The sequence below is a fragment of the Strigops habroptila genome, chromosome 3, assembly GCF_004027225.2.
Source record: "Strigops habroptila isolate Jane chromosome 3, bStrHab1.2.pri, whole genome shotgun sequence".
NCBI lineage: Eukaryota > Metazoa > Chordata > Aves > Psittaciformes > Psittacidae > Strigops > Strigops habroptila.
Genome location: NC_044279.2, coordinates 50,521,229 through 50,534,462, shown reverse-complemented (window position 1 = coordinate 50,534,462; position 13,234 = coordinate 50,521,229). Strand labels below are relative to the sequence as shown.

The 13,234-nt window shown below is 40.9% G+C and overlaps 1 protein-coding gene across 1 annotated transcript; it reads right to left on the bottom strand.

Annotated features, from left to right (window-relative positions):
* Window positions 1-192: 192 nt before the first annotated feature.
* Window positions 193-10,383, bottom strand: ACTR6 (actin related protein 6). The gene is made up of 11 exons (XM_030478603.1): window positions 9,267-10,383; window positions 8,650-8,767; window positions 6,873-6,941; window positions 5,688-5,811; window positions 4,719-4,854; window positions 4,572-4,628; window positions 3,780-3,878; window positions 3,515-3,593; window positions 2,661-2,832; window positions 1,635-1,773; window positions 193-604 (listed from the first exon to the last, which is right to left on the bottom strand). Exons 1-11 carry the CDS (start codon window positions 9,332-9,334, stop codon window positions 475-477), a joined length of 1,191 nt encoding a protein of 396 aa, XP_030334463.1. The 5' UTR covers window positions 9,335-10,383; the 3' UTR covers window positions 193-474.
* Between the last annotated feature and the right edge of the window lie 2,851 nt (window positions 10,384-13,234).

Genomic DNA, 13,234 nt, shown 5'->3' with positions numbered 1-13,234 from the left:
GGCCTCCAACCATCACATCCTTTTCAGGATAGGCAATCTCAGAAGAGACCTTTTGAGATGTATTTAATGTCCCTTTAACTGCATACAGGAGTTGGAATAACAGTCATTTGAGAACAAAAAAAAATCCCCAAACAAAAAACAAACCCCCAAACAACTCAATTTCTTCTCACTGTGTATTAATGCCACACCAGCACAAGCATTCAGTACTTTTATTGCCTCATGCATTGAGGTTTTCTGCAATAAGAATACAGTGAAGCTATCAGTAAAAGATGAGAACACAGTGAAATGACAATGAACATGTTACTTCATAGTATTAGCCTTGTAAAATTTATTTTTAAACTCTGAAAATTATTTTTCCCAACCCACTTAAACACAGGAAAGCTAAAACACAATCCTAACTGACAGGAAACAGGTTGTACTTCAAATTCCATTCTGACTGAAACAATGGAATAACAATGTATCCAACTATACTGCCTATATGTCAAACTTCTCTTCACAGATATTGTGTCCATGTTCTTCATAATCTTCTCTAGTTACTACCATGTCTTCGAAATCATCATTTTCAGAAATGAGCTTCCCACCTTCCCAGGAGTAAGTAATAGGGCTGAAAAATGAACAGAGTTACTGTTACTCATCTATAAGTACATTTCAAATAGAAGCATGCAGTGATGATTTCCAAGACTTTTATTTATCCTATTTAAAAATATATTTTTGATTGCTAAATCAAACCATCCAACTCCAGACAAGCTCTGACACAAACCTGGAAATTATAGCAGGGATGACTGAATGTGTGTTTTATAAATAGCAAGTCCCTTTTTGGACGCAGGTGTGAAGAGGGCAGGACAGGAAGATGTTGTTTGTATTTACTTTGCACAGATAATGATTCTTCATAATATTTAAAAGTATGCTTCAATAATACTTTTTAAACAGTAATTATTTTTTTCTTCTTTCAAGATATGCCTGTTTTGTCTCAACTGTGTACTCTCAATCTGCAAAGATGTTACCCCTTCCAAATCCCTGAAGTGGCTACATTAATAATGACATGGCAGCATTCATAGGCTGCAAAATCTTCCAAGTGAAAGACTAAATTCTTATCTTGCATACTTATGTATCCACGTAGTGACAATACAGTCTCATTTATCTGTTTACAATACCAAGACTGATCCTGAAAACACTTACATGCTTAACTTTATTACCTAAAGTACAGGGTAAACAGGTGGTCTCTAATTTACCTGGTTTGCCTGAAAATACACTGATTTAAAACATTCTTATTGCACAATTCTGGTTCACTTTTTAAATTAACCCCTGTATCTTTGTAATCATAGAATAGTTAGGGTTGGAAAGGACCTTAAGATCATCTAGTTCTAATCCCCCCACCGTGGGGAGGAATGCCTCACCCTAGACCATGTCACCCAAGGTTCTGTCCAACCTGGCCTTGAACACTGCCAGGGATGGAGCATTTACGACTTCTTTGGGCAACTGTTCCAGTGCCTCACTACCCTCACAGTAAAGAACTTCTTCCTTATATCTAACCTGAACTTCCTCTGTTTTAGGTTGAACCAGCAAAAGAAATCCTACTTTATAGTTTGTGCTGCTAGAAAAACAAAGCTTGTTCTGTAAAGCGTAGAACTTACTTCTCAGGAAGAACAACGGAAACATCATAATCAGTTGGAGTGAGACATCGAACTTCAGAATAAACCCGATCTCTGAAGCCTGGAAAAAGGGTGTTTCCCCCAGTCAGGACTACGTTCTTGAAGAAATGAGGCTGCATTTCTGTAAAGGAAGTAAATCTGTAGTTAGAGACTGAATATGTACTTAAAGATTCAAGTTTTTTCCCCAATTTTGTTATGAATTGGAACAAAAGTAAAAAAAATATGCACAGAAGAATTTTATGATCATCTAATGATCATATCAGTTAAGTACTTTTATTGAGAAACACATGAAAGTGATAAATCTCTCCGTTCTTTGTGCTTTTTAGAATCTGACTTGGATAACTACTGTTTTCTTATATGATCTATTAAATTTCATGTCTGCCAACACAATTCCCCTTTCAAAAGGGATTTTAAATTATACAATTTTCTTAGGAGTACAAAATAATAGCCTCAATGCCACCATAAATATGTGGCATCATAGAACCTATGGAAGTCGTCTTTGTAGCAGTAACTTTAATTACATGTACATCATCTATAAAATGAAAGCTTTAGTATTACTTCTGACAAACAGCAGTCAGAAAGGATTTATAGTTTGGTGCTTAAATTACTGAGTTTGGTCAGTTTCATTTTTTTCATCAGCTTGATTTTTCTTCCTGTGTAGAAAGATATTTTAAAACACAACTAAAGCTAATTTTGAGTATATTCCATCATTGGTGTCAAAGACAGATAGGTCACATTAGAAAAGGATGTTAAGAAGAATTAAGTCTACAGTGATTAACTGAAAGTAGAAATCAATCCATGAATCACCAAAAAACTGTGTTTCCCTAACAGAGACTCTTGTAGAGTATATGACACACACCAGAAGACAGAACAGTTCATAACTTAGTAAGTGGCATATTGACAGTACCAGCTTCTTAAAACACTTTGGATGCTTAAAAAAACAACCCCAAACCTAAAAAAACCACCAAACCACACGCAATTTTTTCAAAATACTTTTTAAGATTATACCTTCAGGTAAATTCTGAATAGAATAGACAATGGCTTCAGGAATTCCCATCTCTTGAATACCAATATCTGAAGGATGGAAGAGTATTTCTGGAACTGCAAATCTTTCATTTGTTAGACGAAGAATTTGTTCACCAGTCTTGTATTTTCCACTTAACACCATCTCTTCCCTTGGCTAAATTAAAGACATGAATAGTAGCCACTGCTTAAGAAAAGAAGCCACATCCTAGAGTATTCAGCTAATCTTTTTCATGTACTGTAGAGGTGGGCAGTATATTCTATGTTAAGTTGTATTATCAACTAATCTTAAGAATAACGCATACTCTGGCATTAAATCTGCAGTGACTTTGCTCTAATCAACTACAGTTTTGCCTGAAGCAGAATAAAATAGGTATGCACAAGACTGCAATATTGGGACTGCTTTGGAAACTACGGCCAACTTGGTAAGCGAGATAAAATTGTTGAACTGTCTTCACTGGTATTAAGACTTTTCAGGCTCTTCGATAACATGACTTTCATCTTCTACTTATTAGGGTATTTACGTGAAATTCAGAGAGACTTACAAAAAAGTATCAAAGCAGAGAAAACATTTTCCAACTTAACTTAAAAAAAACCCCAAACCAATAATGTTATGGATGGGTTGTATGACAGAGCACAAGCATAGAAATAATTATTAAATAATAAAGATAAAATGCTATACTGAAAAAATAGTATTTAATTTTCATCTCAGCTTCCTAAAGAAATCTTTACTGATTAAGTTACAAGTTACAATACAGCATTAGAAAAAATTAAGTCTTTTTAACCTCTCTGCTAGACTAGTGCAGGGGAAAATACTTCAAAAGCCACACTATCATTACCTTACAAAATCCTTTTTTGATTGTGCTGAAGTCTGGCAAAACATAATCTACCATTACAGTATTTTCCTCTCCTTTCAATCTGAAAGAGAAAAATGTAAAATACAACAGAATAAAGACCAAGTTCTAAATCCCAACTATTTTATACTGACAAGACTTCCTTTAACTTTACTGGAAAACTTTCTGATTAAGAGTATAGCTTTATTTGATTCTAAAAGTTGGTACTTCTGAATAATCCATTTGTACATACATACAATTGTATACATACTTGGCAATGTCCATGTCCTTGTAAAAGTCTTGAGAAACATAACATACATCTTCTTTCACTTGATTAATTACATGTGTTTCATCCATAACATGTAGCTGCCTGTAAAAACAAAAACCAAAACCACAGAAGTTAGAGAATAATTAAGTCTTAGCATTACCTGTCCAGTTTTCCACTGGAGATGAGCAACCATAGTTTTCAAACCACAGAAAGCAACTGTCTCAATATCTAAAACCTATATTCAAGTTAGAAAAGCATTCCTGGCCTGCTGGAGTTTAATACTTTCCTACTTCACAATTCAGTAAAAACAAACATCTACCGGCATTTGTGCAATGTCTTCATAACAAGTATAGCCACAATCCTGCAACTAGCTCTACTAGCAAAGACCTTTACCTAGACAAAGTTCCAAGCTAAAGGATCCTAATGAATAGTTGGTCCTATTGAATTTTATTTGTGGTACTGATAGAATCAGTTAGCAAACTGACTGATGATCTACTGAGACATCTCAGAAAATATTAAAGGTTGTGTATAATTGTGAACACACAGGTAACCTCAGCAACTTCAAAAGTGCTGGCACTTTAAAAACGAATAGCCTAATTCTTCAAACAGTTTAAGCTCATCTTCATACATCTTGATCTTAAGCTCAAGATGGCAGCTAGCAGATTATAACAGGCAAAAATTCCCTTCTCCTTTAAACAGCATTTAATCTAAAATACACAGAACCAGTAAGAATATCCCCACACACTTCTAGCTCATTTCATACCAGGTCTCAAGATGACGATCAGCATGCTTTACCTGTAAGAGATTATCTCCTTGAGATGGTTGGTTAAGAGTTTTCCTCCAACATTAATCCTACAGAAAAGGAGTAACACAAGGAATTCTGTCATTATTAACTTCAGGCGTAGCAAACAATTCTTCTAGAAAATATATACTGCAGCTTACCTGATGATTGCCTCTTTTTTCTTTTTACTTCTGCAATAAGGTACGATGTGTGTAAAAGAGTATCCACTATCCACAATGATACAACACAGCTCAGATGGATTATCTCGGAAATACCTGTGCGCACTAAGAGCTCCAGCTGAAATACAGAAAAATTCACTGAATTTTTATATGAATATACACTTTTAGAACTTACATTGATATGGAAATGTACTTGCTTCATATTTTAAATGCCTTTGACAGACTTCCAAGATTTCAATAGATAATACTACAGCCAACACATGAATTAATTTTGACAACAGATAAAATTAAGTATCATATATGCCCCCATTTATTCTATTTCAATAATTCCAGCCCATGTTCAGTTTCCTAAGGTCCAAGCAGACTGATCACACCACAATTTATCAAAGCTATCTAAAGGAGTACCCTATGTCCAGCTATCTTTCAGAAGGACCGTCATGTTATTTAGACATTGCCTGAAAGATACAATACATTTCGTGATTGTAATACTGCATTTTATTTGCTAATACAAACAAAAAGCCACCCTACTCCCCCTTCTACTTCCCCTCCCCCCCCCAAAAAAAAAAAAAGGATGGAAAGTTATCTAAGACTTCATGGAAATTTTTGGTAGCCTTTCTCAAAGGCTATCCTGTTTCAAAATTCATCTCTTATCTCTATCATCCTGACTCTCCTCAAATTTTCTTCAATTATATACCATGACACCCTTAGAAAGTAGTATAAGAGTATAGCTGGAATTTCTAACAAAAAAAAAATAAAAAATTGTTTAATCCAGTCGGAGTACATATTAGGAGCATATTACTCAAAAGCCAGAAAGGACATGAAGTGATTTCTTTACTACCTTTATATATACACATGTGTGTGCATATGCATACATGATTATTCATGCGTTTATTCATAAGGTTGGTTAACCTTCAAAATGTATAAATACAAACTAGAAGGAGGCAGACTCACCATTTACTCTAAGAACTGCTTGAAACTGATATTCTTCAAATAGAATTTCATTCATGGATTCTTGTATTGAAGTGAAGTTAAAATAAGGCTCAGTAATAATAATATTGGTATCTACAAAGTCCACCTATGAAAAAATACATTAACATGGTCATTACACAAAACTTAAAATTAATTCTCTGTTACCGTATTTTGCAGCAGATGAAGACCAAGTAAATTTGAAGACACGATTCCCACTTGCTGTATCTGTTTGTAGAAGCTAGGCTTAGAAAGTTTTAGGTTTTTTAAAGACTTCATGAGCAGCGATAACACTTTATCAAATTAATGGGTAAGAATGTAATAGAAAGGAACACTTGCATGCATCTGCTCCTGTTACCATCCTTTACAAATTGTAACCCAACATTTTAAAGAGATACTCATAAAGGAAAACTACATTACTAATGTAAAATACTTTACGCTAATCCTGTCAGCTACAGAAAGATAAGTCTCTTCAATAGCTCAGTGCTTGCATCACAAAATTATTTACCTAATAACCAAAGATGAAGTCCTGCGTAAAGTAGAATCAATAATAAAACTTCCAGTGACCTCTAATGAGGCCAGCCAAAGATCCTGGAATTTCCATAGATATCTCAAACTCCTTTAGAGAGGACTTCACAGGGTTACTTCGATTATAACTGGGTATGACTGAAGTAAGACCCTAAACGTATCACCAGCTGTACCTCTCTCTACTCCTCACTCATGAAGAAGAATTAAACCAAATTCTCTTTGAAACCATGACTAAACTGAATCTAGTTCCAAAACTAAAATCGAAGCTAAGTATCAAAAACCAGCACTGCATATGTTTATGTATGGAGACTAAGGTATTTTGAGGCATTACTTCCATTTTCAGTACCATTCTGCCTCCTAGGTGTTGCAAAAACTAAAACTTTCAGAGTATGTATCTTTTTTTTTAAAGAAAAAAATAAAAGGGAAGCCTTACTGTACTTCTTGTGTTAAATCCAGTTCACGTGATAAGAAAAATTAAGCATCAGATATTTATATTTTATACATTCAACTTACTCATACGTAGAAAATGGCTAGCTAAAGATGGTTACTTAATGTGTTCTGTTTAAAACTTGATGTACCTACGTTAATTCCATTAGACAGTATTAAGGCTACACAAAATCTATAATTAAAAAAGGCTCTTACTTGGTACATTTCTTTTCCAAAAAGATAATCCCAAACCTGTCTCTGGACATCCCAGTTCACCAAGTAACCCTGTAGGAATTTAGAAAAAAAAATTTTGCTATTTAGAAAATAAAATCATACTTAAAAAAATATGCTAGAAATAATTCCAGACTGGTAACGCAAAGAAATTTGAGAGTAAACATATCTGAATTCACATTTCTATGCTAAAGAGTAAATGTTACATAGGATAAAAGAATGTTACAAATATTCCCCATCAATACGTCCATTACTACACTACAAAACCAATGTAAATTGTGTTTCCTGTATACATTATTCTCCTTGGCAGAAGCCAGTCTGACCTTGGTGCTGGGAAAGGTTATGGAGCAGATCATCTGGAGTGCCATCACACATCACAACAACTAAGTGATCAGGCCAGTCACCATAGGTTTATGAAAGGCAGGTCCTGCTTGACTAACTTCATCTCTTACGACCAGGTGACCCACTTAGTGGATGAGGAAAAGGCTGTGGATGCTGTCTACCTAGCCTAAAGCCTTTGACACTGTTTCCCACAGCATTCTGCTGGAGAAACTGGCCTGGACAGGTATAATCTTTGCTGGGTCAAAAACTGGCTGGATGTCTGTGCCCAAAGAATGGTGGTGAATGGAGTTAAATCCAGTTGGCAGCTTGTCACAGGTGGTGTTCCCCTGGACTCAGAATTGGGGCCAATTTTGTTTAATATCTTCATTGATGATCTGGATGAGGGGATCGAGTGCACTCTCACTAAATTTGCAGACGACATCAAGTTGGCTGTGAGTGTTGACCTGCTCAAGGATAGACAGGCTCTGCAGAGGGATCTGGATAGGCTGGATCGATGGGCTGTGGCCAATGGTGTGAGGTTCAACAAGGCAAATTGCCGGGTCCTGCACTTGGGCCACAACAACCCCCTGCAATGCTACAGGCTTGGGGAAGAGTGGCTGGAAAACTGCTCATGCAAAAGGACCTGGGGGTGCTCATTGACGGAGCTGAACATGAGTCAGCTTGTGCCCAAGCAGCAAGAAGGCTAATGGCAGCCTGGCCTGTATCAGCACCAGTGTGGCCAGCAGGGCAAGGGCAGTGATCATCCATCCCCCTGTGCTCAGCACTGGTGAGGCCACACCTTGAACACTGTGTTCAGCTCTGGGCCCCCCACTGCAACAGAGACATTGAGGTTCTGGAGGGGGTCCAGAGAAGGGCAATGAAGCTGGTGAAGGGTCTGGAGCCACAAGTCTGATGAGGAGCAGCTGATGGAACTGGCGTTGTTCAGTCTGGAGAAGAGAAGGCTGAGGCAGGACCTTATAGCTCTCTACAACTACCTGAAAGGAGGTTGCACCAAAGTGGGTGTTGTTCTCCCAAGTAACAAGTGATAGGACAAGACGAAATGTCCTCAAGTTGCACCAGGGCAGGTTTCATTGGATATTAGGAAACATTTCTTCAGCAAAAGCGTCATCAAGTATTGGAACAGGCTGCCCATGGAAGTGGTGGAATCACTGGCCCTGAGGGTATTTAAAATACGTGTAGGTGTGGTGGCTTAGGGACATGGTTTAGTGGTGGACTTGGCAGTTGTGGCGTAATGGTTAGACTTGATCTTAAGAGCCTTTTCCAACCTGTCTGATTTCATGATTTTAAAACTCCACACTGCTGAATATAATTCTTGTACGATACAACACGTAACCCTGCAGTTGGGGCATCCTGTATAAAAACTATTCCTTAAAACAATTTACATCTGGCTATAACATGAAACTCAGGATCTCTTACTTACTTTCTGAAAGGGCAGAATATAAAAAAGCCCAGAGGGGTCTTTAATTTCATCCAGTTGATTTGCCGTAAAGGTTTTCAGGCGTGCAGTCTTTGATCTGAACTGACAGTTGGGAATAACGCTGGAAAAGATTGGGAAGTTTCCTATTCATCACGATACGAGACACATTCACCGTCCTTACATTACTTTCATACGCAGCATACCTTTAACAGTATTTTGGGCACGTGTTCTGGGTTTAACCCATTTAACGGAGCCAGTCAGGAGGGAAAACCCGTTATTTCTGACACATCAGGCGCAGGTGAGGCTCCCCCCACCCAACACGACCCAACCACCGCCGGGGGCCGCTCCGCGCTCCCGCCGCGCACCGACCCGCCCCTCCCGCGCTGGTGGACGGTGCCGCGGCCCCGCGGGGGACAGGCCGGCACGCGCCGCAGGGGCGGGGCCAGGCCGGGGCTGTCCGCGGCGGGCGCAGGCGCGCTGGCGGCCCGCGGGCCGGTGCGGGGCTGCGGTTGCGGGGCTGCGGTTGCAGGGCGGCGGCGGGGAGCGGCAGCGAGGCGGGGGGCGGCGCAGCGCTAAGGGGACGCCCGCCCGCCCCGCCCCGCCCCGTGCCGGGCGCTCACCTGACGTTCGCGTGGCTGTAGCCGATCTTGGCGTTGTAGGCGCCGTTATCCAGCACCAGCGTCGCCATGTTCCCCACGGCGCCACGGCCGCCGCCGTCCCAGTATTGATCCGCCACCGCCGTGGGTCTCTATGGTTACCATAGAGTGCAGGGGCAGCGCGGGCTGACGGGATGCGGGAGTGCCGTGGAACACCGCTTCCGTCTGCGCGCCCGCCTCCGCCGCCTGACGTGCGCCACGCACGTACTGCCGGTGACGCTCAGGAAGCCGCCGAGGCTATTGGTCGGGCGTGACCCGGAAGCGCTCGCCAAAGAGCCGGGCGGAGGAGGCGACACGGAGGTACCGTGTCAACCGCCGCTGCGGTGCCGCTTCCCGCGGGCCCAGGCCTGGCAGCGCCGCGCCCCGCCCCGCGGGAACGAGCGGCTCCGCTCTGCCACGCGGGCGTGGGGCCGGTAACGCGAGAGCCCGCGGCGGGGGAAGGGAACGGGAGAGGAGACGAGTCCTTCCCCGCGGTGTGTCAGGTCACAGACCCCGCTGCTGAGGGAGATCCTTGCCCGCGGGTGTTTCTGGCGGTTCGGGGGTACGGGAACACAGCGCCGCGGGGAGGAGTGAACCACGGAATGCGGGAGCAGAGTGTGCGGGGATGTTACCGAAGGAAAATGGAGAAGGATCTTTAAATTCCATCATCGTCATTTTACCGTTATTCTAACCGTGCTGTAATTAACACTCTGATCATAACTAGCATAAACCCCAGTGCTCAGGGTATTCACTGGTACTGAGCAGGTTTTGTTACACTGAAGTGTTGCGGGTTGCCGTTTAATATGTGATGGATGTATTTAGAATGCGGACCGAAAGAATAAAGACATACATGTCTGTCAGAATCACTTGGCTGAAGAAGAAAGAGTTGAAGTAGAAACAAAGTACATTGCGCGATCAAGCAGAGTGAACAACCTGGACAGAAGCACGAGAACATAAAGATAAGGAACTGGTTATTCTGGCACTGATTGTGAAACGACGGAGAATGTGGAAAAACAAAACTAATCATGATGTGCTAAAGATAGCTTTTGCTAGAATGGTATAAAAGCTAGAGCAATAGGCAATAAAGTCATTCGCTGCAGAGAAATGCTTTGAGTCTGTGTCCTTAATACGCCACAAATGACGCCTGAACGGGGACGTGAAGAGTAGCTCATCAATGACCAGTGGCGTACCCCCAGTGAGCTGCATGAGATGATAAGATACTGCGCAGCATCCCGTCGCTGGAAAAAAGGTTAGCACGGGATACGGCTGGGGTAGAATCAGGAGGGGGCAAAACGTGACACGTTCACAACAGCTCCATAAAGAAATGCTTGTTTGCATTTTAAAGGAGCAAGGTTTTAAGGGTTCTACAGTCAAAGTAGTTCATCTTTTGATATGGATTCGTAATAACTGCCCTTGGTATCCTGAGACGGGCACCTATGAACTGTCAGATTGGCAAAAAGTAGGAGAATGTCTTCAAACCAAGCAGCTTTTAAGTCATGCTGTATCACCGGATTTGATTGTTACATGGTGAGTTTTATACTCTGTTTTACACATGCTACATGGTCTTTCTGGGTCCATTTTTGAGGACAATGAAAAGGTGCCAGATGACCCTCTGTATGAGCCTGTGGATCCAGTCCCAGAAGAGGAAGATTTAATGGATCATACTGTTGCTCCAGTGGACCGTAAACAATCTCATGACACTTCTGATCCAACAATGCCTCAGTTGTCAGCGCCTATTGTTGCGAATAGGGACCCGGATGATCCATTTGATCTGGGTTGTATGGATCCTGAAATGGAATCTGATTCATATCCCCCTTTAACTCCGGTAAAAGCGTTGGTGGCTACAGCACCAACGGCTGGTCAGATTTTGCAACAAGCGTGTCGAAAGGCACCTTCGCTGAGTGAAGCAGTGAGACCACTGCCATATGCCCCTTCAGGAAAGGCACCTACAGCATCTGATAAATTGACAGTGAATATAAGGAATCAGTGGGATATTTCAAGACGGGAAGCCCTTTGCACAGAGGATCTGTCTTTACTACAGGCAATGCCAGTTATTTTTAGACTGCAGGAGCTGCCTAGACATGAATCCCATCCATATGAGGTTGTAAAAGAATTACGTAACTCAGTTCGGGAAAATGGTTTGCAAGCTTCTTTTGCCATTAACCTTATTGAAGCATTGGCTGATTCGTATGTAATGGTTCCTGCTGATTGGTGTTTGGTTTTTAAGTTGATGTTAACTGCAGGTCAATATTCTATATGGTTGACAGAGTTTAAGGATTTATGTGTGGCATAATCTATTGATAATGTGTCTGCTGCTCTGCCTTATGGGTCTTTGGACCAACTTGTGGTGGAGGGGCCATTTTCCACTCCACAAGCTCAAGCTACTTTACAAAGAGAGTTGTCGCAGCAAATGGCCACTTTGGCTTTAAGAGCTTTAAAAAGGGTACTGGATGCTCAACGTACTGAGCTTTCTTTTGCTAGCATTCGGCAGGGTGCACAAGAACTGTATATATCATTTATAACACTTACAAACAGCTATTTCTCGCCAAATCGAATTGCCTGTGGCCACGGAATTATTGTTGATGCAGTTGGCGGTTGAGAATGCAAATGCTGATTGTAAAAAGGCATTAGACCCTATTCGTAACCGTACATCTAATCTGAATGATTATAGTAAAGCATGTCAACATATTGGCACTGAACAACATAAAGCGGAGATGTTAGCCATAGCCCTAGCACAGCAGTTGACCATGGCACAGGCTGCACTCAAGTGTTTTAATTGTGGTCAAGAAGGGCATGTAAAGAAAGATTGTCCTTCCAACAAGAAGGTACCTCCTAAGCCTCCTGCCCAGTTATGCCCCAGATGCCGAAAAGGTTGCCATTGGAGCAATCAGTGCCGATCCAAATTTGACAAAGATGGTAATCTTTTAACAAACTTGAAAAATCAGGGAAACGGTTTTCGGGGTGCACGGTCCGGTGCCCTGCGCAAAACCAACAGGACCCCATGGGCACAGATGGCCAGTTCACAACAGGAAGGACAGGATGGTTTAGGACATTTAGCACGAATTTTAAATGAGGTATTAGAAGTCACAAAAAGAAGAGCCAAACATTTTTTGGGATGGCTATTGTTTGCCATTATCTCTGCAGTAATAATCTTAGTTAATGCAGCTGTAGCTATTAGTGCTTTGACAGAATCAGTTCAGACAGCCCGTATGGTTGGTCAGGCTCTGACAAATGTTACTAAAGAATTTCGGACGCAAGAACAAATTGATGAAGAAATTATGGTTAGACTAGAAGCGTTAGAAGCAGCAATAACTTGGTTAAGGGGTAGACAAGAAGCATTAAAAACTCGTTTGTCATGACATTGTGATTGGGAACATGTATATCAATCCATCTGTGTAACATCATTACCTTGGAATGACACAGATCATACATGGGAGAAGGTCAAAAAACATTTACATGGAGCTTTTGATGTTTCTTTAAAAACAAATGTTAAATCATTACATGATCAGCTAAAGGGTCAGTCACAAAGATTACAACAACTATCGGAACAGAATATATGTGATACTTTGAAAAAGGATGTATCCTGGATTAATCAAAAAAATTGGTTTAGCGGTTTAAATTTACGGATGTGGGTGTTTATTGGCTTTGCTTTGCTTTATTAATATTTGCAATATTATTTGGGGTGATTTATAATGTTATTTAATGGACACACATTGTACAACATCAGGTCATGATGAATTTAACAATGGTCAACATTGCTTCTGTAAAGAAGGGGGAAATGTCGCGGGTTGCCATTTAATATGTGATGGATATATTTAGAATGCAGACTGAAAGAACAAAGACATACATGTTTGCCAAAATCACTTGGCTGAAGAAGAAAGAGTTGAAGTAGAAACAAAGTACATTGCGCGATCAAGCAGAGCGAACAAGCTGGACAGAAGCACGAGAACATA